This window comes from Oncorhynchus clarkii, unplaced genomic scaffold, assembly GCF_045791955.1.
Source record: "Oncorhynchus clarkii lewisi isolate Uvic-CL-2024 unplaced genomic scaffold, UVic_Ocla_1.0 unplaced_contig_10307_pilon_pilon, whole genome shotgun sequence".
In the NCBI taxonomy this organism is placed as follows: domain Eukaryota; kingdom Metazoa; phylum Chordata; class Actinopteri; order Salmoniformes; family Salmonidae; genus Oncorhynchus; species Oncorhynchus clarkii.
Window position 1 is genome coordinate 85,001 of NW_027257959.1, and position 20,620 is coordinate 105,620.

The 20,620-nt window shown below is 46.3% G+C and overlaps 1 protein-coding gene across 1 annotated transcript in view; it reads left to right on the forward strand.

Annotated features, from left to right (window-relative positions):
* The window catches only part of LOC139394284 (transmembrane protein 178B), a 167,330-nt gene that overhangs the window by 77,476 nt on the left and 69,234 nt on the right, over positions 1 to 20,620 (forward strand). The window contains exon 3 of the mRNA XM_071142311.1: positions 16,504 to 16,617. Within this exon, the coding sequence (XP_070998412.1) occupies positions 16,504 to 16,617 (114 nt within the window). The remainder of the gene's footprint in view (positions 1 to 16,503; positions 16,618 to 20,620) is intronic.

Below are 20,620 nucleotides of genomic sequence, written 5' to 3' on the forward strand. Positions count from 1 at the left end.
GGGCCCTAGCTCTTTAAAAATGGTGGAAAGTAGGAGGGCCCTAGCTCTTTAAAAATGCTGGAAAGTAGGAGGGCCCTAGCTCTTTAAAAATGCTGGAATGTAGGAGGGCCCTAGCTCTTTAAAAATGGTGGAAAGTAGGAGGGCCCTAGCTCTTTAAAAATGGTGGAAAGTAGGAGGCCCCTAGCTCTTTAAAAATGGTGGAAAGTAGGAGGCCCCTAGCTCTTTAAAAATGGTGGAAAGTAGGAGGGCCCTAGTTCGTTATAAATGGTGGAAAGTAGGAGGGGCCCTAGCTCTTTAAAAATGGTGGAAAGTAGAAGGGCCCTAGCTCTTTAAAAATGGTGGAAAGTAGGAGGGCTCTAGCTCTTTAAAAATGGTGGAAAGTAGGAGGGCCCTAGCTTTTTAAAAATGGTGGAAAGTAGGAGGGCCCTAGCTTTTTAAAAATGGTGGAAAGTAGGAGGCCCCTAGCTCTTTAAAAATGGTGGAAAGTAGGAGGGCCCTAGTTTGTTATAAATGGTGGAAAGTAGGAGGGGCCCTAGCTCTTTAAAAATGGTGGAAAGTAGAAGGGCCCTAGCTCTTTAAAAATGGTGGAAAGTAGGAGGGCTCTAGCTCTTTAAAAATGGTGGAAAGTAGGAGGGCCCTAGCTTTTTAAAAATGGTGGAAAGTAGGAGGGCCCTAGCTTTTTAAAAATGGTGGAAAGTAGGAGGGCCCTAGCTTTTTTTAAATGGTGGAAAGTAGGAGGGCCCTAGCTTTTTAAAATGGTGGAAAGTAGGAGGGCCCTAGCTTTTTTAAAATGGTGGAAAGTAGTATGGCCCTAGTTTTTTAAAAATGGTGGAAGTAGGAGGGCCCTAGCTCTTTAAAAATGGTGGAAAGTAGGAGGGCCCTAGCTCTTTAAAAATGGTGGAAAGTAGGAGGGCCCTAGTTCGTTATAAATGGTGGAAAGTAGGAGGGGCCCTAGCTCTTTAAAAATGGTGGAAAGTAGGAGGGCCATAGCTCTTTAAAAATGGTGGAAAGTAGGAGGGCCCTAGCTCTTTAAAAATGGTGGAAAGTAGGAGGGCCCTAGCTCTTTAAAAATGGTGGAAAGTAGGAGGGCCCTAGCTCTTTAAAAATGGTGGAAAGTAGGAGGGCCCTAGCTCTTTAAAAATGGTGGAAAGTAGGAGGCCCCTAGCTTTTTTAAATGGTGGAAAGTAGGAGGGCCCTAGCTTTTTAAAAATGGTGGAAAGTAGGAGGGCCCTAGCTCTTTAAAAATGGTGGAAAGTAGGAGGGCCCAAGCTTTTTAAAAATGGTGGAAGTAGGAGGGCCCTAGCTCTTTAAAAATGGTGGAAAGTTTGAAAAGGTAATTTGGTTGTATCCCAGTGTGCAAATCTGGTTGAAGTTGAACATACGTCATTACAGTAGTATTACAATGCTGGTTTATTGATGTCATTTCCACAAGCTTTACTTCCTGACTGGTCTTCTAGGAATGCTTGATGTTACAACAGAAAGACTAAAATATGAAGTCATGTCCCACTAGTCCAAGAGTGTATTGTCACAGGAGGTTGGTGGCACCTTAATTGGGGGAGGACGGGCTCCTGGTAATGGATGGAGCGGAATCAGTGGAATGGTATCAGATACATCAAACACATTGGTTTCCATGGTTTCCAGGTGTTTGATGCCATTCCATTCCCTTTAACAACAAATGTTGACTAAAATGACAAACCCAAATCTATCTGCTTGTATCTCAGGCCCTGAAGCAAGGATATGCATATTCCTTGGCACCATTTGAAAGGAAACACTTTGAAGTTCTTATTAACAATGACGGCCTAGGAACAGTGGGTTAACTACCTTGTTCAGGAGCAGAACAACAGATTGTCAGGTCAGGGATTCGAACCAGCCACCTTCCGGTTACTAGTCCAACGCTCTAACCACTAGGCTACTATGCTCACTTCCATGCTACAAAGCAGGCACTTATACCAGATTCACGGACATGTAGGGTTAGATTAAGATCGGACGGAGTCCAATCCTTAATGTTTAGCATTTTAAAACTACTGTAAATCCCAGATTATCCCAAGTCAGCCTCCAACCTAAACCCAACCCTGCCATGACCAATCCAAAGGTCAAACCCCAGGTTCACCCAGCTATACCTTCTGAATCATGGTTGTCTCCATGTTCAACAGATTAGAGAGATACTGAACTACATTTTTCTGTAACTTTTCATCCCGTTTTACGGCTGTTTGCTGTTATTTATGTTTGTTTACAGTCATATATTGGCAGGAGATGTCTGTCTGGCAGTGTTTTGTCTGCATCAATACTTAGTCATATGTTCTATTTTATCCATCTTTCAAATCTCTCCAATTCATCTGAGATAAGAACCAAGTCTATGACTCAAATGACACCCTATTCCCCACATAGTGCACTACTTTTCACCAGAACCCTATGGGCCCTGGCACCCTATTCCCCACATAGTGCACTACTTTCGACCAGAACCCTATGGGCCCTGGCACCCTATTCCCCACATAGTGCACTACTTTTGACCAGAACCCTATGGGCCCTGGCCCCCTATTCCCTAAATAGTGCACTACTTTTCACCAGAATCTATGGGCCCTGGCACCCTATTCCCTACATAGTGCCCTACTTTTCACCAGAACCCTATGATGAGCCCTGGCACCCTATTCCCTACATAGTGCACTACTTTTCACCAGAACCCTATGAGCCCTGGCCCCCTATTCCCTACATAGTGCACTACTTTCGACCAGAACCCTATGGGCCCTGGCACCCTATTCCCCACATAGTGCACTACTTTTGACCAGAACCCTATGGGCCCTGGCCCCCTATTCCCTAAATAGTGCACTACTTTTCACCAGAATCTATGGGCCCTGGCACCCTATTCCCTACATAGTGCCCTACTTTTCACCAGAACCCTATGATGAGCCCTGGCACCCTATTCCCTACATAGTGCACTACTTTTCACCAGAACCCTATGAGCCCTGGCCCCCTATTCCCTACATAGTGCACCACCCATTGTCGGTCAGACAGCAGGCTGTGTTTTGCATCGACCTCTATAGGGCTTTTCACACTACTGAGCCCAACTGAAGCTGAGTTGAACCACATGTAAATCAGTACTGAGCTGGCCTGGTTAAGCATCCAGTTGATGGAACCGCGAGGGTAATAACAGTGATAACTATTACCAGTAGTAGACCACGTACCCTGCTGCTAGCAGTCATATCCCATCAACACCAATCCCCCCTCTCTCCCTCTGCCAGTGTGGTCACAGAAATCTCTTTGCTGGTGTAACCGATGTGAAACGACTAGCTAGTTAGCGGTGGTGGTGGCGCGCTAATAGAGTTTCAATCGGTGACGTCACTCGCTCTGAGACCTTGATGTAGTTGTTCCCCCTTTGCTCTGCAAAGGGCAGTGGCTTTTGTGGAGCGATGGGTAACGATGCTTTGTGGGTGTCGGTTGTTGATGTGTGCAGAGGATCATCTCCACCATCCATGTCTCATCTAACATCTCCACCATCCATGTCTCCATCCAGGCAACCTTTAGATACAGGATGTAGTGATGAGTAGGAAGTGATCTACTGGACTTTAATGAGGACCAGACAACCTTTAGATACAGGATGTAGTGATGAGTAGGAAGTGATCTACTGGACTTTAATGAGGACCAGACAACCTTTAGATACAGGATGTAGTGATGAGTAGGAAGTGATCTACTGGACTTTAATGAGGACCAGATACAGGATATTGTGATGAGTATTAAAACTGTCACCTGTGATAAAACCAATGGCACTATGTTAGACTGAATCCAAAGGTTTAAGAGTAGTGGCTGCTGCATTCTGGGTAATGGTGTCACCGTAGTCAACAACTGGCAGGAAAGTTGACTGTACAATCTGCGTCCTGCTATTTAGGGAGAGGCCAGATCTGTTTCTATACAATAAAGGCTACTTTAAATCTCAGCTTTTTAATTAACTAGCTCATCCGTATGTTTTTTTAAACATGAACTCCAAATGCCCAGATATTTGTAGGCCGGGAATCCGATCGATGGGAGAACCATTCAATGAATAAATATGTAGTCAATCTGAAACATTCTGGAGAGAAGTTGAGAACAACATACAGTATGTTTAGTCTTGGCCACATTAAGTACCCGTTTTAAACCAACAAGGACTTTCTTGTAAGGTTAGATTGCAGCTCTTTTAATACATGCTTTGCATTAGGGGCAATGGCATAACAGTATTGTCTACATACAGATTAATATTACAAGTTTTAACAGATCGACTAATATTATTAATATAAACAGTAAAGAGAATAGGTCCCAGTACTGATCCCTGTGGTACACCTTTTGTAATCGCGAGGAAACTAGACATAACACCATCAGAGATCACACACTGAGTTCTGTCTGACAGGCCTATATCAGTCAACCTTTGAATGAGAATGTGATGGTGTGTGGTATCGAAGGCTTTGGAAAGGTCGAGAAATAAGTAGGCACATTGATTTTTATGATTTAAGCAATTTAACACATCATCTAGAACAAGCGTAGCAGCTGAATGTCCCGGTCTGAAACCAGATTGGTAGGTAACAGCTGAATGTCCCAGTCTAAAACCAGATTGGTACGTAACAGCTGAATGTCCCTGTCTAAAACCAGATTGGTACTTAGCTGAATGTCCCAGTCTAAAACCAGATTGGTGCGTAACAGCTGAATGTCCCAGTCTAAAACCAGATTGGTGCGTAGCAGCTGAATGTCCCGGTCTGAAACCAGATTGGTACGTAACAGCTGAATGTCCCGGTCTGAAACCAGATTGGTACGTAACAGCTGAATGTCCCTGTCTAAAACCAGATTGGTACTTAGCTGAATGTCCCAGTCTAAAACCAGATTGGTGCGTAACAGCTGAATGTCCCAGTCTAAAACCAGATTGGTGCGTAACAGCTGAATGTCCCGGTCTGAAACCAGATTGGTACGTAACAGCTGAATGTCCCGGTCTGAAACCAGATTGGTACTTAGCAGCTGAATGTCCCGGTCTGAAACCAGATTGGTACGTAACAGCTGAATGTCCCTGTCTAAAACCAGATTGGTGCGTAGCAGCTGAATGTCCCGGTCTGAAACCAGATTGGTACGTAACAGCTGAATGTCCCTGTCTAAAACCAGATTGGTACATAGCTGAATGTCCCAGTCTAAAACCAGATTGGTGCGTAACAGCTGAATGTCCCAGTCTAAAACCAGATTGGTGCGTAACAGCTGAATGTCCCGGTCTGAAACCAGATTGGTACGTAACAGCTGAATGTCCCAGTCTAAAACCAGATTGGTACGTAACAGTTGAATGTCCCGGTCTAAAACCAGATTGGTGTGTAACAGCTGAGTGTCCCAGTCTAAAACCAGATTGGTACGTAACAGCTGAATGTCCCGGTCTAAAACCAGATTGGTACGTAGCAGCTGAATGTCCCAGTCTAAAACCAGATTGGTGCGTAACAGCTGAATGTCCCGGTCTAAAACCAGATTGGTGCGTAGCAGCTGAATGTCCCGGTCTGAAACCAGATTGGTACGTAACAGCTGAATGACCCAGTCTAAAACCAGATTGGTACGTAACAGCTGAATGTCCCAGTCTAAAACCCGATTGGTACGTAGCAGCTGAATGTCCCGGTCTAAAACCAGATTGGTACGTAACAGCTGAATGTCCCAGTCTAAAACCAGATTGGTACGTAACAGCTGAATGTCCCAGTCTAAAACCAGATTGGTGTGTAACAGCTGAGTGTCCCAGTCTAAAACCCGATTGGTGTGTAACAGCTGAGTGTCCCAGTCTAAAACCAGATTGAGTGAGAAGTAAAAACAGTGTTCTTAGCCGAAAGTTAGTCAGGGATTCTAAAACTTTGGAAAGACGAGATAATTCAGAAATTGGACGGTAGTTATTTAAGTCAGCGGGATCTCAATCTCCTCCTTTATCTACGTGGGAGGAAGTGCCACTGTTCAGATCTTAGGGATATCACCAGAAACAATTATCACGTTAAACAAATAGGTTAGTGGTTCTGCAGTAAGTGGAGCAGAGAGAGGCAGTAAGAAGTGAATCAGCTCCTATGGTTTAATTAACATCAGTCTGTACTGCAGTAAGAAGTGAATCAGCTCCTATGGTTTAACTAACATCAGTCTGTACTGCAGTAAGAAGTGAATCAGCTCCTATGGTTTAATTAACATCAGTCTGTACTGCAGTAAGAAGTGAATCAGCTCCTATGGTTTAATTAACATCAGTCTGTACTGCAGTAAGAAGTGAATCAGCTCCTATGGTTTAATTAACATCAGTCTGTACTGCAGTAAGAAGTGAATCAGCTCCTATGGTTTAATTAACATCAGTCTGTACTGCAGTAAGAAGTGAATCCGCTCCTATGGTTTAATTAACATCAGTCTGTACTGCAGTAAGAAGTGAATCAGCTCCTATGGTTTAATTAACATCAGTCTGTACTGCAGTAAGAAGTGAATCAGCTCCTATGGTTTAATTAACATCAGTCTGTACTGCAGTAAGAAGTGAATCAGCTCCTATGGTTTAATTAACATCAGTCTGTACTGCAGTAAGAAGTGAATCAGCTCCTATGGTTTAACTAACATCAGTCTGTACTGCAGTAAGAAGTGAATCAGCTCCTATGGTTTAATTAACATCAGTCTGTACTGCAGTAAGAAGTGAATCAGCTCCTATGGTTTAATTAACATCAGTCTGTACTGCAGTAAGAAGTGAATCAGCTCCTATGGTTTAATTAACATCAGTCTGTACTGTAGTAAGAAGTGAATCAGCTCCTATGGTTTAATTAACATCAGTCTGTACTGCAGTAAGAAGTGAATCAGCTCCTATGGTTTAATTAACATCAGTCTGTACTGCAGTAAGAAGTGAATCAGCTCCTATGGTTTAATTAACATCAGTCTGTACTGCAGTAAGAAGTGAATCAGCTCCTATGGTTTAATTAACATCAGTCTGTACTGCAGTAAGAAGTGAATCAGCTCCTATGGTTTAATTAACATCAGTCTGTACTGCAGTAAGAAGTGAATCAGCTCCTATGGTTTAACTAACATCAGTCTGTACTGCAGTAAGAAGTGAATCAGCTCCTATGGTTTAATTAACATCAGTCTGTACTGCAGTAAGAAGTGAATCAGCTCCTATGGTTTAATTAACATCAGTCTGTACTGCAGTAAGAACTGAATCAAGGCTGTCAACACCTGCTGAGGTAACTAGGGAGTGGAGTCATTTAGTCTAGAATGGGACCAGAGGCTGTCAACACCTGCTGGGGTAATGAGGGGGGTGGAGTCATTTAGTCTAGAATGGGACCAGAGGCTGTCAACACCTGCTGGAGTAACGAGGGGGTGGAGTCATTTAGTCTAGAATGGGACCAGAGGCTGTCAACACCTGCTGAGGTAACGAGGGGGTGGAGTCATTTAGTCTAGAATGGGACCAGAGGCTGTCAACACCTGGAGGGGGTGGAGTCATTTAGTCTAGAATGGGACCAGAGGCTGTCAACACCTGCTGGGGTAACGAGGGGGTGGAGTCATTTAGTCTAGAATGGGACCAGAGGCTGTCAACACCTGCTGGGGTAACGAGGGGGTGGAGTCATTTAGTCTAGAATGGGACCAGAGGCTGTCAACACCTGGAGGGGGTGGAGTCATTTAGTCTAGAATGGGACCAGAGGCTGTCAACACCTGCTGGGGTAACGAGGGGGTGGAGTCATTTAGTCTAGAATGGGACCAGAGGCTGTCAGAACCTGCTGGGGTAACGAGGGGGTGGAGTCATTTAGTCTAGAATGGGACCAGAGGCTGTCAACACCTGCTGGGGTAACGAGGGGGTGGAGTCATTTAGTCTAGAATGGGACCAGAGGCTGTCAACACCTGCTGAGGTAACTAGGGGGTGGAGTCATTTAGTCTAGAATGGGGCCAGAGGCTGTCAACACCTGCTGGGGTAACGAGGGGGTGGAGTCATTTAGTCTAGAATGGGACCAGAGGCTGTCAGAACCTGCTGGGGTAACGAGGGGGTGGAGTCATTTAGTCTAGAATGGGACCAGAGGCTGTCGGAACCTGCTGGGGTAACGAGGGGGTGGAGTCATTTAGTCTAGAATGGGACCAGAGGCTGTCAACACCTGCTGGGGTAACGAGGGGGTGGAGTCATTTAGTCTAGAATGGGACCAGAGGCTGTCGGAACCTGCTGGGGTAACGAAAGGGGGGAGTTTTGTTTCAGAGATTTGACCACTTCGGCTTCATTACCACCTCTCTCTGATACACAACCAGGGATAGACATCTATCTCTCAACTGTCTGAAGGACTGCCAATCAGATGTCGAATCAGTCCGTCTAGCCTTAGCCCAAGCTGTCATTTCTCAGACAATTCATGCGTAAACCAAGGATTAACATCTGACTTTTCCCCCTTGGTTTTCTGTACAGCGACATGTTTATCTGCAACAGAGTTAATAAACAGGGGAATAAAACAATGAAAATGACCTGATCTGAGGCAGTGATAGTTGACACAAGTCCCCAGTCACTCAACCTCAGCTCAGACAACAACAACAAAATATTAGCTCATTAAAATTCCCCAAATGTCTCCTTGTACAATAATGATGCGTGGGGGTTTTGACTATATTAGCCCACACGGCTATACGGATGCACTTTCCTGTTAGGTTCAGGACCTCATATTGAAGCTAACAGAGTCCCCCCTCTCTGATGTGTAGAACATTCAGTAACTAATCTACTTTTGGGTTAGATACAAGCATCATGAAACCTCTAACACAATACATTCCTTTGATTTGCTGAAAATCTGTTTTTTGGGGGGGGTGGCGGGGGGGGTGTGTGGTTTCTTCCTTCACACTCCATCAAATGATGACCTCTTCCTAAAATATTTGATCGTATATGGTTTCCTGGAAATGAGAGAGGTTCAACTTCACCTCCTTTTTTTGGCTGAACATACCCCACTCCTTCCCCTACAGTACGACCAGGGAAAACATAAAAAACAAACACTCCAGCTGGTATTTGTAAATGCTCTGTGGCCAAGCTGCCTTCTCTGCTCCTTTCTCCTCCACCATATCTCATTCCTTTTCTCCATCTGGCCCAGCCTGGCCAAGCTGCCTTCTCTGCTCCTTTCTCCTCCACCCTATCTCATTCCCTTTCTCCATCTGGCCCAGCCTGGCCAAGCTGCCTTCTCTGCTCCTTTCTCCTCCACCCTATCTCATTCCCTTTCTCCATCTGGCCCAGCCTGGCCAAGCTGCCTTCTCTGCTCCTTTCTCCTCCACCCTATCTCATTCCCTTTCTCCATCTGGCCCAGCCTGGCCAAGCCTTCTCTGGTCCTTTCTCCTCCACCCTATCTCATTCCCTTTCTCCATCTGGCCCAGCCTGGCCAAGCTGCCTTCTCTGCTCCTTTCTCCTCCACCCTATCTCATTCCCTTTCTCCATCTGGCCCAGCCTGGCCAAGCCTTCTCTGCTCCTTTCTCCTCCACCCTATCTCATTCCCTTTCTCCATCTGGCCCAGCCTGGCCAAGCTGCCTTCTCTGCTCCTTTCTCCTCCACCCTATCTCATTCCCTTTCTCCATCTGGCCCAGCCTGGCCAAGCCTTCTCTGGTCCTTTCTCCTCCACCCTATCTCATTTCCTTTCTCCATCTGGCCCAGCCGGCTGCCTTCTCTGCTCCTTTCTCCTCCACCCTATCTCATTCCCTTTCTCCATCTGGCCCAGCCTGCTGCCTTCTCTGCTCCTTTCTCCTCCACCCTATCTCATTCCCTTTCTCCATCTGGCCCAGCCTGGCCAAGCCTTCTCTGCTACTTTCTCCTCTACCCTATCTCATTCGCTTTCTCCATCTGGCCCAGCCTGGCCAAGCCTTCCCTGCTCCTTTCTCCTCCACCCTATCTCATTCCCTTTCTCCATCTGGCTTCTGGCCCAGCCTGCTGCCTTCTCTGCTCCTTTCTCCTCTACCCTATCTCATTCCCTTTCTCCATCTGGCCCAGCCTGCTGCCTTCTCTGCTCCTTTCTCCTCCACCCTATCTCATTCCCTTTCTCCATCTGGAAGCTGGCCCAGCCTGCTGCCTTCTCTGCTACTTTCTCCTCCACCCTATCTCATTCCCTTTCTCCATCTGGCAGCTGGCCCAGCCTGCTGCCTTCTCTGCTACTTTCTCCTCTACCCTATCTCATTCCCTTTCTCCATCTGGCCCAGCCTGGCCAAGCCTTCTCTGCTCCTTTCTCCTCCACCCTATCTCATTCCCTTTCTCCATCTGGCCCAGCCTGGCCAAGCCTTCTCTGGTCCTTTCTCCCCCACCCTATCTCATTCCCTTTAAAAGACAGGGATCAGTCAACATGATGTAGTACAGTAGGAACAGACAGGGATCAGTCAACATGATGTAGGAAAGACAGAGATCAGTCAACATGATGTAGGAAAGACAGGGATCAGTCAATATGATGTAGGACCAGACAGGGATCAGTCAACATGATGTAGGAAAGACAGGGATCAGTCAATATGATGTAGGAAAGACAGGGATCAGTCAACATGATGTAGGAGCAGACAAAGATCAGAGACCGTGCAGAGAGACTCACACTGTTGACTGGAATGTGGTGTTATCTGCCGAGAACTGCAGTTCTCTGAGTCTGGGTGTTATCTGCCGAGAACTGCAGTTCTCTGAGTCTGGGTGCTATCTGCCGTTATGTGGTCCTGCAGTTCTGTGAGTCTGGGTGTTATCTGCCGAGAACTGCAGTTCTCTGAGTCTGGGTGTTATCTGCCGTTATGTGGTCCTGCAGTTCTCTGAGTCTGGGTGCTATCTGCCGTCATGTGGTCCTGCAGGTCTCTGAGTCTGGGTGCTATCTGCCGTTATGTGGTCCTGCAGGTCTCTGAGTCTGGGTGCTATCTGCCGTCATGTGGTCCTGCAGGTCTCTGAGTCTGGGTGCTATCTGCCGTTATGTGGTCCTGCAGTTCTCTGAGTCTGGGTGCTATCTGCCGTTATGTGGTCCTGCAGGTCTCTGAGTCTGGGTGCTATCTGCCGTCATGTGGTCCTGCAGGTCTCTGAGTCTGGGTGCTATCTGCCGTCATGTGGTCCTGCAGGTCTCTGAGTCTGGGTGCTATCTGCCGTCATGTGGTCCTGCAGTTCTCTGAGTCTGGGTGCTATCTGCCGTTATGTGGTCCTCCAGTTCTCTGAGTCTGGGTGCTATCTGCCGTTATGTGGTCCTGCAGTTCTCTGAGTCTGGGTGCTATCTGCCGTTATGTGGTCCTCCAGTTCTCTGAGTCTGGGTGCTATCTGCCGTTATGTGGTCCTGCAGTTCTCTGAGTCTGGGTGCTATCTGCCGTTATGTGGTCCTGCAGGTCTCTGAGTCTGGGTGCTATCTGCCGTCATGTGGTCCTGCAGGTCTCTGAGTCTGGGTGCTATCTGCCGTCATGTGGTCCTGCAGTTCTCTGAGTCTGGGTGCTATCTGCCGTCATGTGGTCCTGCAGTTCTCTGAGTCTGGGTGCTATCTGCCGTTATGTGGTCCTGCAGTTCTCTGAGTCTGGGTGCTATCTGCCGTCATGTGGTCCTGCAGTTCTCTGAGTCTGGGTGCTATCTGCCGTCATGTGGTCCTGCAGGTCTCTGAGTCTGGGTGCTATCTGCCGTTATGTGGTCCTGCAGTTCTCTGAGTCTGGGTGCTATCTGCCGTTATGTGGTCCTCCAGTTCTCTGAGTCTGGGTGCTATCTGCCGTTATGTGGTCCTGCAGTTCTCTGAGTCTGGGTGCTATCTGCCGTTATGTGGTCCTGCAGTTCTCTGAGTCTGATTCAGTTATTTGACCATATTTGCAATGTGGGTCTCCTGCTCTGGGGTGAACAGTTCACCTCTTCCCCCAGATACTGGTTTTCTTGCAGTTCTGTGAAAACATTTAAATGGTTTCAGTGATAGATCATTCTCATTATAAATGTACAGTATATATTACTGCACCAGTAAGACTACAGCACTAACAGTTACTTACCGGGTCTCATTTAGAAATGTCCGGATGAGAACCTGCAACAGTTTTAGCGTCTCATGTTTGGTTGAATCCGTTGTCCAGCCTCCCTCACGCTGATCCCATGGTTGACTGCATGGTCAACCACAGTCGCTCTGATGTCATCAGTTATTGTGTTCCTGACTCCTCTTCTTCTTCTCCGTCCTCTCCTTCTCCCCCATCCTGCTTCACCTCTTCCTCCTCCTCCTCCTCTTACTTCTTCACCTCCTCATCCTTGTCCTCCTCGTCTTCCTCTTCCTCCATCTCTTACTGCTTCATCTCCTCATCCTCCTCGTCCATCTCTTCCTCCTACTTCTTCACCTCCACCTCCTCATCCTCCTCGTTGTGTTTACAGTTTTGCAAAAAAGTGTGTTTATCTAATTGCAAACTGAGTGTAAAGCAGAGAACGTGCATTCAGTTTGGCAACACTTGGTAAATGCATTGGCCAGAAGGGATCATGGTTTCACCAGAGAGTGATTCAATGAAGAATCACTGTTAGTGTTTAAGCATTCAGAAAAGAAACTGTAACACTGCTGTCTTCTCCTTTAACATTAAGGAAAGACTAGTGATCACTGGCTATATCCCAAATGGCACCATTTCCCTATTACAGTACACTACTTTTGACGAGAGCCCTATAGAGTAAGTAGTGCACTATGAAGGGAATAGGGTGCCATGTGAGCCCTAACCCATGTCTCATTGGCCTCTGATGGAGGACACCTGATATTGTTTAATGCCACAGCAGCAGCTGGTCTATGGCGGATATGGAAACAGGGGTGACATTACTGAGTGACCTCTGGCAGATATTGATACTGAAGTTTACAGGCATCTTAACGGACAGCCTCTGTCCTCAACAGGACCCTCTGGGACAGGGTCCTCTGGCAGATATTGATACTGAAGTTTACAGACATCTTAACGGACAGCCTCTGTCCTCAACAGGACCCTCTGGGACAGGGTCCTCTGGCAGATACTGATACTGAAGTTTACAGGCATCTTAACGGACAGCCTCTGTCCTCATGTCAGGACCCTCTGGCACTATCTACAATGGCAGCCTATTCCCTATATCGTGCACTACGTTTGACCAGGGTCCATCAGGGGAATAGGGTGCTGAAAGGACAGCCTCTGTCCTCAACAGGACCCTCTGGAACTGTCTAAAATGGCAGCCTATTCCCTATATCTTTACAGACGGGCATCTGAAAGGACAGCCTCTGTTCCCATCAAGTCCATGTATCTTAGTCAGAGAGACAGTGCACAGCAAGAGGCCCAGTAGCAATTAGCCTGTAGAGCAGAGGGTCAATAACCTGCCAGCAGACTGAACAGATTAGACTGAACAGATTCAAATGCTATTTAGGCCTAAGGGTTGTGGTTGGGGTTAGAGTTTTAAATTTTAAAAAATTAAAAAATGTATTTATTTAACCAGGTAGGCTAGTTGAGAACACCTTTATTTAACCAGGTAGGCTAGTTGAGAACACCTTTATTTAACCAGGTAGGCTAGTTGAGAACACCTTTATTTAACCAGGTAGGCTAGTTGAGAACACCTTTATTTAACCAGGTAGGCAAGTTGAGAACAAGTTCTCATTTACAACTGCGACCTGGCCAAGATAAAGCAAAGCAGTGCGACACAGACAACAACACAGAGTTACACATGGAGTAAAACAAGCGTACAGCCAACAGTGTGTGCAAATGGCGTGAGGAGGTAAGGCAATAAATAGGCCAATAGTAGCGAAGTAATTACAATTTAGCAAATTAACACTGGAGTGATAGATGAGATGATGATGTGCAAGTAGAAATACTGGTGTGCAGAAGAGCAGAAAAGTAAATAAAAACAATATGGGGATGAGGTAGGTAGATTGGGTGGGCTATTTACAGATGGGCTATGTACAACTGCAGCGATCGGTTAGCTGCTCAGATAGCAGATGTTTAAAGTTAATGAGGGAGACATAAGTCTCCAGCTTCAGCGATTTTTGCAATTCGTTCCAGTCATTGGCAGCAGAGAACTGGAAGGAAAGGCGGCCAAAGGAGGTGTTGGCTTTGGGGATGACCAGTGAGATATGCCTGTTGGAGCGTGTGCTATGGGTGTGTGTTGTTATGGTAACCAGTGAGCTGACATAAAGCGGAGCTTTACCTAGCATGGACTTATAGATGACCTGGAGCCAGTGCGTCTGGCGACGAATATGTATGGAATCATTCCTTCTAAAAACTGTCTGGCTAACTAACACACACAGTGCAGATAAAGTCTTCACATTCATTGTTTTACACAATATCTTATTCACAGAGAGAGACAGAGAGAGAGACAGAGAGAGAGACAGAGAGAGAGAGAGAGAGAGAGAGAGAGAGACAGACAGGCAGAGAGAGAGACAGAGAGAGAGAGAGACAGAGAGAGAGACAGATATCTTAATCACAGAGAGAGAGACAGATATCTTAATCACAGAGAGAGAGACAGAGAGAGAGAGAGAGAGACAGAGAGAGAGACAGATATCTTAATCACAGAGAGAGAGAGAGAGAGAGAGAGAGAGAGAGACAGAGAGAGAGACAGAGAGAGAGACAGAGAGAGAGAGACAGAGAGACAGAGAGAGAGACAGATATCTTAATCACAGCACTGGTAAACCGTAGGGATTGTTGAGGTGAACCACTAACACAGTCAAACCCCCCTTTATAGATGAATAGGAATGTCACATTGTTTAAAACTCATTTTTAATGCTGCGTAGCTCCTATTAATAAACATTGTAACGATCTGAATAAAAATCATTCCTCTGACTGCTGGGATGTCAAGGTACTAAAATCTGAAAGGAAATTAACTGAACCTTTTCATATCAATTGGAACAGCCACAACGTGTTGCACACGATAGAGCCCATCATCCCCATTGTCTCAATACAACAATGTGATGTCCACGACTTGCAGTTCAATTACTGTCTGACAGAAATAACCTTTTCATCTCTCAACCTTTTTTAACAGAACTAAACCATACAGAAGAGATGGCTTGTTTTTTTTTTCTCAACCTTTATGTGCTCATCGAGTCATTGTGACCTTCTCTCTCTCTCCTCCCCTCTCTCCTCCCTCTCTCTCCTCCCTTCTCTCCTCCCTCTCTCTCTCTCTCTCTCTCCTCCCCTTCTCTCTCTCCTCCCTCTCTCTCTCTCCTCCCTTCTCTCTCTCTCCTCCCTTCTCTCCTCCCTCTCTCTCCTCCCCTCTCTCCTCCCTCTCTCTCCTCCCTTCTCTCCTCTCTCTCTCTCTCTCTCCTCCCTTCTCTCCTCCCTCTCTCTCTCTCCTCCCTCTCTCTCCTCCCTTCTCTCCTCCCTCTCTCTCTCTCTCCTCCCTCTCTCTCCTCCCCTCTCTCCTCCCTCTCTCTCCTCCCTTCTCTCCTCTCTCTCTCTCTCTCTCCTCCCTTCTCTCCTCCCTCTCTCTCTCTCCTCCCTCTCTCTCCTCCCTTCTCTCCTCCCTCTCTCTCTCTCTCCTCCCTCTCTCTCCTCCCTCTCTCTCCTCCCTTCTCTCTCTCTCCTCCATTCTCTCCTCCCTTCTCTCTCTCTCCTCCCCTTCTCTCTCTCTCTCCTCCCTCTCTCTCCTCCCTTCTCTCCTCCCTTCTCTCTCTCTCCTCCCCTCTCTCCTCCCTTCTCACCTCCCCTTCTCTCTCTCCTCCCTTCTCTCCTCCCTCTCTCTCTCTCCTCCCTCTCTCTCCTCCCTCTCTCTCCTCCCTTCTCTCCTCCCTTCTCTCTCTCTCCTCCCCTTCTCTCTCTCCTCCCTTCTCTCCTCCCCTCTCTCTCTCTCTCTCTCCTCCCCTTCTCTCTCTCCTCCCTCTCTCTCTCTCCTCCCTTCTCTCTCTCTCCTCCCCTCTCTCCTCCCTCTCTCTCCTCCCTTCTCTCCTCCTCTCTCTCTCTCTCTCTCTCTCCTCCCCTTCTCTCTCTCCTCCCTCTCTCTCTCTCCTCCCTTCTCTCTCTCTCCTCCCTTCTCTCCTCCCTCTCTCTCCTCCCCTCTCTCCTCCCTCTCTCTCCTCCCTTCTCTCCTCTCTCTCTCTCTCTCCTCCCTTCTCTCCTCCCTCTCTCTCTCTCCTCCCTCTCTCTCCTCCCTTCTCTCCTCCCTCTCTCTCTCTCTCCTCCCTCTCTCTCCTCCCCTCTCTCCTCCCTCTCTCTCCTCCCTTCTCTCCTCTCTCTCTCTCTCTCTCCTCCCTTCTCTCCTCCCTCTCTCTCTCTCCTCCCTCTCTCTCCTCCCTTCTCTCCTCCCTCTCTCTCTCTCTCCTCCCTCTCTCTCCTCCCTCTCTCTCCTCCCTTCTCTCTCTCTCCTCCATTCTCTCCTCCCTTCTCTCTCTCTCCTCCCCTTCTCTCTCTCTCTCCTCCCTCTCTCTCTCTCCTCCCTTCTCTCCTCCCTCTCTCTCTCTCCTCCCTTCTCTCCTCCCTCTCTCTCTCTCCTCTCTCTCTCCTCCCTTCTCTCCTCCCTTCTCTCCTCCCTTCTCTCTCTCTCCTCCCTTCTCTCCTCCCTCTCTCTCCTCCCTTCTCTCTCTCTCCTCTCTCTCTCCTCCCTTCTCTCCTCCCCTCTCTCCTCCCCTCTCTCCTCCCTCTCTCTCCTCCCTCTCTCCTCTCTCTCTCTGCCTCCAGGTTCCATTGCCAGATGTTCCTACATCAAATACCACTACTCTTCAGCAACGATACCCAAGAACCTCTCGTATAACATCACGAAGACCATACGACAGGATGAGTGGCACTCTTTGCGTGAGTCTCCCCCATTCTTGATTTTCTTCAACAGGGTTTCGTTATGTCTGTATGTGTAGTTTCTCTACTCTCTAACACAGACATCCCCTGTTTCCTGTGGTTATGTCTGTATGTGTAGTTTCTCTACACAGACATCCCCTGTTTCCTGTGGTTATGTCTGTATGTGTAGTTTCTATACTCTCTAACACAGACATCCCCTGTTTCCTGTGGTTATGTCTGTATGTGTAGTTTCTCTACACAGACATCCCCTGTTTCCTGTAGTTATGTCTGTATGTGTAGTTTCTCTACTCTCTAACACAGACATCCCCTGTTTCCTGTGGTTATGTCTGTATGTGTAGTTTCTCTACACAGACATCCCCTGTTTCCTGTGGTTATGTCTGTATGTGTAGTTTCTCTACACAGACATCCCCTGTTTCCTGTGGTTATGTCTGTATGTGTAGTTTCTCTACTCTCTACACAGACATCCCCTGTTTCCTGTGGTTATGGCTGTATGTGTAGTTTCTATACTCTCTACACAGACATCCCTGTTTCCCATGGTTATGTCTGTATGTGTAGTTTCTATACTCTCTACACAGACATCCCTGTTTCCCATGGTTATGTCTGTATGTGTAGTTTCTATACTCTCTACACAGACATCCCCTGTTTCCTGTGGTTATGTCTGTATGTGTAGTTTCTATACTCTCTAACACAGACATCCCCTGTTTCCTGTGGTTATGTCTGTATGTGTAGTTTCTCTACACAGACATCCCTGTTTCCTGTAGTTATGTCTGTATGTGTAGTTTCTCTACTCTCTAACACAGACATCCCCTGTTTCCTGTGGTTATGTCTGTATGTGTAGTTTCTCTACACAGACATCCCCTGTTTCCTGTGGTTATGTCTGTATGTGTAGTTTCTCTACACAGACATCCCCTGTTTCCTGTGGTTATGTCTGTATGTGTAGTTTCTCTACTCTCTACACAGACATCCCCTGTTTCCTGTGGTTATGGCTGTATGTGTAGTTTCTATACTCTCTACACAGACATCCCTGTTTCCCATGGTTATGTCTGTATGTGTAGTTTCTATACTCTCTACACAGACATCCCTGTTTCCCATGGTTATGTCTGTATGTGTAGTTTCTATACTCTCTACACAGACATCCCCTGTTTCCTGTGGTTATGTCTGTATGTGTAATTTATGTACTCTCTACACTGACATCCCCTGGTTCCCGTGGTTATGTCTGTATGTGTAGTTTCTATATGTCTGTATGTGTAGTTTCTATACTCTCTACACAGACATCCCCTGTTTCCCGTGGTTATGTCTGTATGTGTAGTTTCTATACTCTCTAACACAGACATCCCCTGTTTCCTGTGGTTATGTCTGTATGTGTAGTTTCTCTACACAGACATCCCCTGTTTCCTGTAGTTATGTCTGTATGTGTAGTTTCTCTACTGTCTAACACAGACATCCCCTGTTTCCTGTGGTTATGTCTGTATGTGTAGTTTCTCTACACAGACATCCCCTGTTTCCTGTGGTTATGTCTGTATGTGTAGTTTCTCTACACAGACATCCCCTGTTTCCTGTGGTTATGTCTGTATGTGTAGTTTCTCTACTCTCTACACAGACATTCCCTGTTTCCTGTGGTTATGGCTGTATGTGTAGTTTCTATACTCTCTAACACAGACATCCCCTGTTTCCTGTGGTTATGTCTGTATGTGTAGTTTCTCTACACAGACATCCCCTGTTTCCTGTAGTTATGTCTGTATGTGTAGTTTCTCTACTGTCTAACACAGACATCCCCTGTTTCCTGTGGTTATGTCTGTATGTGTAGTTTCTCTACACAGACATCCCCTGTTTCCTGTGGTTATGTCTGTATGTGTAGTTTCTCTACACAGACATCCCCTGTTTCCTGTGGTTATGTCTGTATGTGTAGTTTCTCTACTCTCTACACAGACATCCCCTGTTTCCTGTGGTTATGGCTGTATGTGTAGTTTCTATACTCTCTACACAGACATCCCTGTTTCCCATGGTTATGTCTGTATGTGTAGTTTCTATACTCTCTACACAGACATCCCTGTTTCCCATGGTTATGTCTGTATGTGTAGTTTCTATACTCTCTACACAGACATCCCCTGTTTCCTGTGGTTATGTCTGTATGTGTAGTTTCTATACTCTCTAACACAGACATCCCCTGTTTCCTGTGGTTATGTCTGTATGTGTAGTTTCTCTACACAGACATCCCCTGTTTCCTGTAGTTATGTCTGTATGTGTAGTTTCTCTACTCTCTAACACAGACATCCCCTGTTTCCTGTGGTTATGTCTGTATGTGTAGTTTCTCTACACAGACATCTCCTGTTTCCTGTGGTTATGTCTGTATGTGTAGTTTCTCTACACAGACATCCCCTGTTTCCTGTGGTTATGTCTGTATGTGTAGTTTCTCTACTCTCTACACAGACATCCCCTGTTTCCTGTGGTTATGGCTGTATGTGTAGTTTCTATACTCTCTACACAGACATCCCTGTTTCCCATGGTTATGTCTGTATGTGTAGTTTCTATACTCTCTACACAGACATCCCTGTTTCCCATGGTTATGTCTGTATGTGTAGTTTCTATACTCTCTACACAGACATCCCCTGTTTCCTGTGGTTATGTCTGTATGTGTAATTTATGTACTCTCTACACTGACATCCCCTGGTTCCCGTGGTTATGTCTGTATGTGTAGTTTCTATATGTCTGTATGTGTAGTTTCTATACTCTCTACACAGACATCCCCTGTTTCCCGTGGTTATGTCTGTATGTGTAGTTTCTCTACTCTCTACACAGACATCCCCTGTTTCCTGTGGTTATGTCTGTATGTGTAGTTTCTATACTCTCTAACACAGACATCCCCTGTTTCCTGTGGTTATGTCTGTATGTGTAGTTTCTCTACACAGACATCCCCTGTTTCCTGTAGTTATGTCTGTATGTGTAGTTTCTCTACTGTCTAACACAGACATCCCCTGTTTCCTGTGGTTATGTCTGTATGTGTAGTTTCTCTACACAGACATCCCCTGTTTCCTGTGGTTATGTCTGTATGTGTAGTTTCTCTACACAGACATCCCCTGTTTCCTGTGGTTATGTCTGTATGTGTAGTTTCTCTACTCTCTACACAGACATCCCCTGTTTCCTGTGGTTATGGCTGTATGTGTAGTTTCTATACTCTCTACACAGACACCCCTGTTTCCCATGGTTATGTCTGTATGTGTAGTTTCTATACTCTCTACACAGACATCCCTGTTTCCCATGGTTATGTCTGTATGTGTAGTTTCTATACTCTCTACACAGACATCCCCTGTTTCCTGTGGTTATGTCTGTATGTGTAGTTTCTATACTCTCTAACACAGACATCCCCTGTTTCCTGTGGTTATGTCTGTATGTGTAGTTTCTCTACACAGACATCCCCTGTTTCCTGTAGTTATGTCTGTATGTGTAGTTTCTCTACTGTCTAACACAGACATCCCCTGTTTCCTGTGGTTATGTCTGTATGTGTAGTTTCTCAACACAGACATCCCCTGTTTCCTGTGGTTATGTCTGTATGTGTAGTTTCTCTACACAGACATCCCCTGTTTCCTGTGGTTATGTCTGTATGTGTAGTTTCTCTACTCTCTACACAGACATCCCCTGTTTCCTGTGGTTATGGCTGTATGTGTAGTTTCTATACTCTCTACACAGACATCCCTGTTTCCCATGGTTATGTCTGTATGTGTAGTTTCTATACTCTCTACACAGACATCCCTGTTTCCCATGGTTATGTCTGTATGTGTAGTTTCTATACTCTCTACACAGACATCCCTTGTTTCCTGTGGTTATGTCTGTATGTGTAGTTTATGTACTCTCTACACAGACATCCCCTGTTTCCTGTGGTTATGTCTGTATGTGTAGTTTATGTACTCTCTACACAGACATCCCCTGGTTCCCGTGGTTATGTCTGTATGTGTAGTTTCTATATGTCTGTATGTGTAGTTTCTATACTCTCTACACAGACATC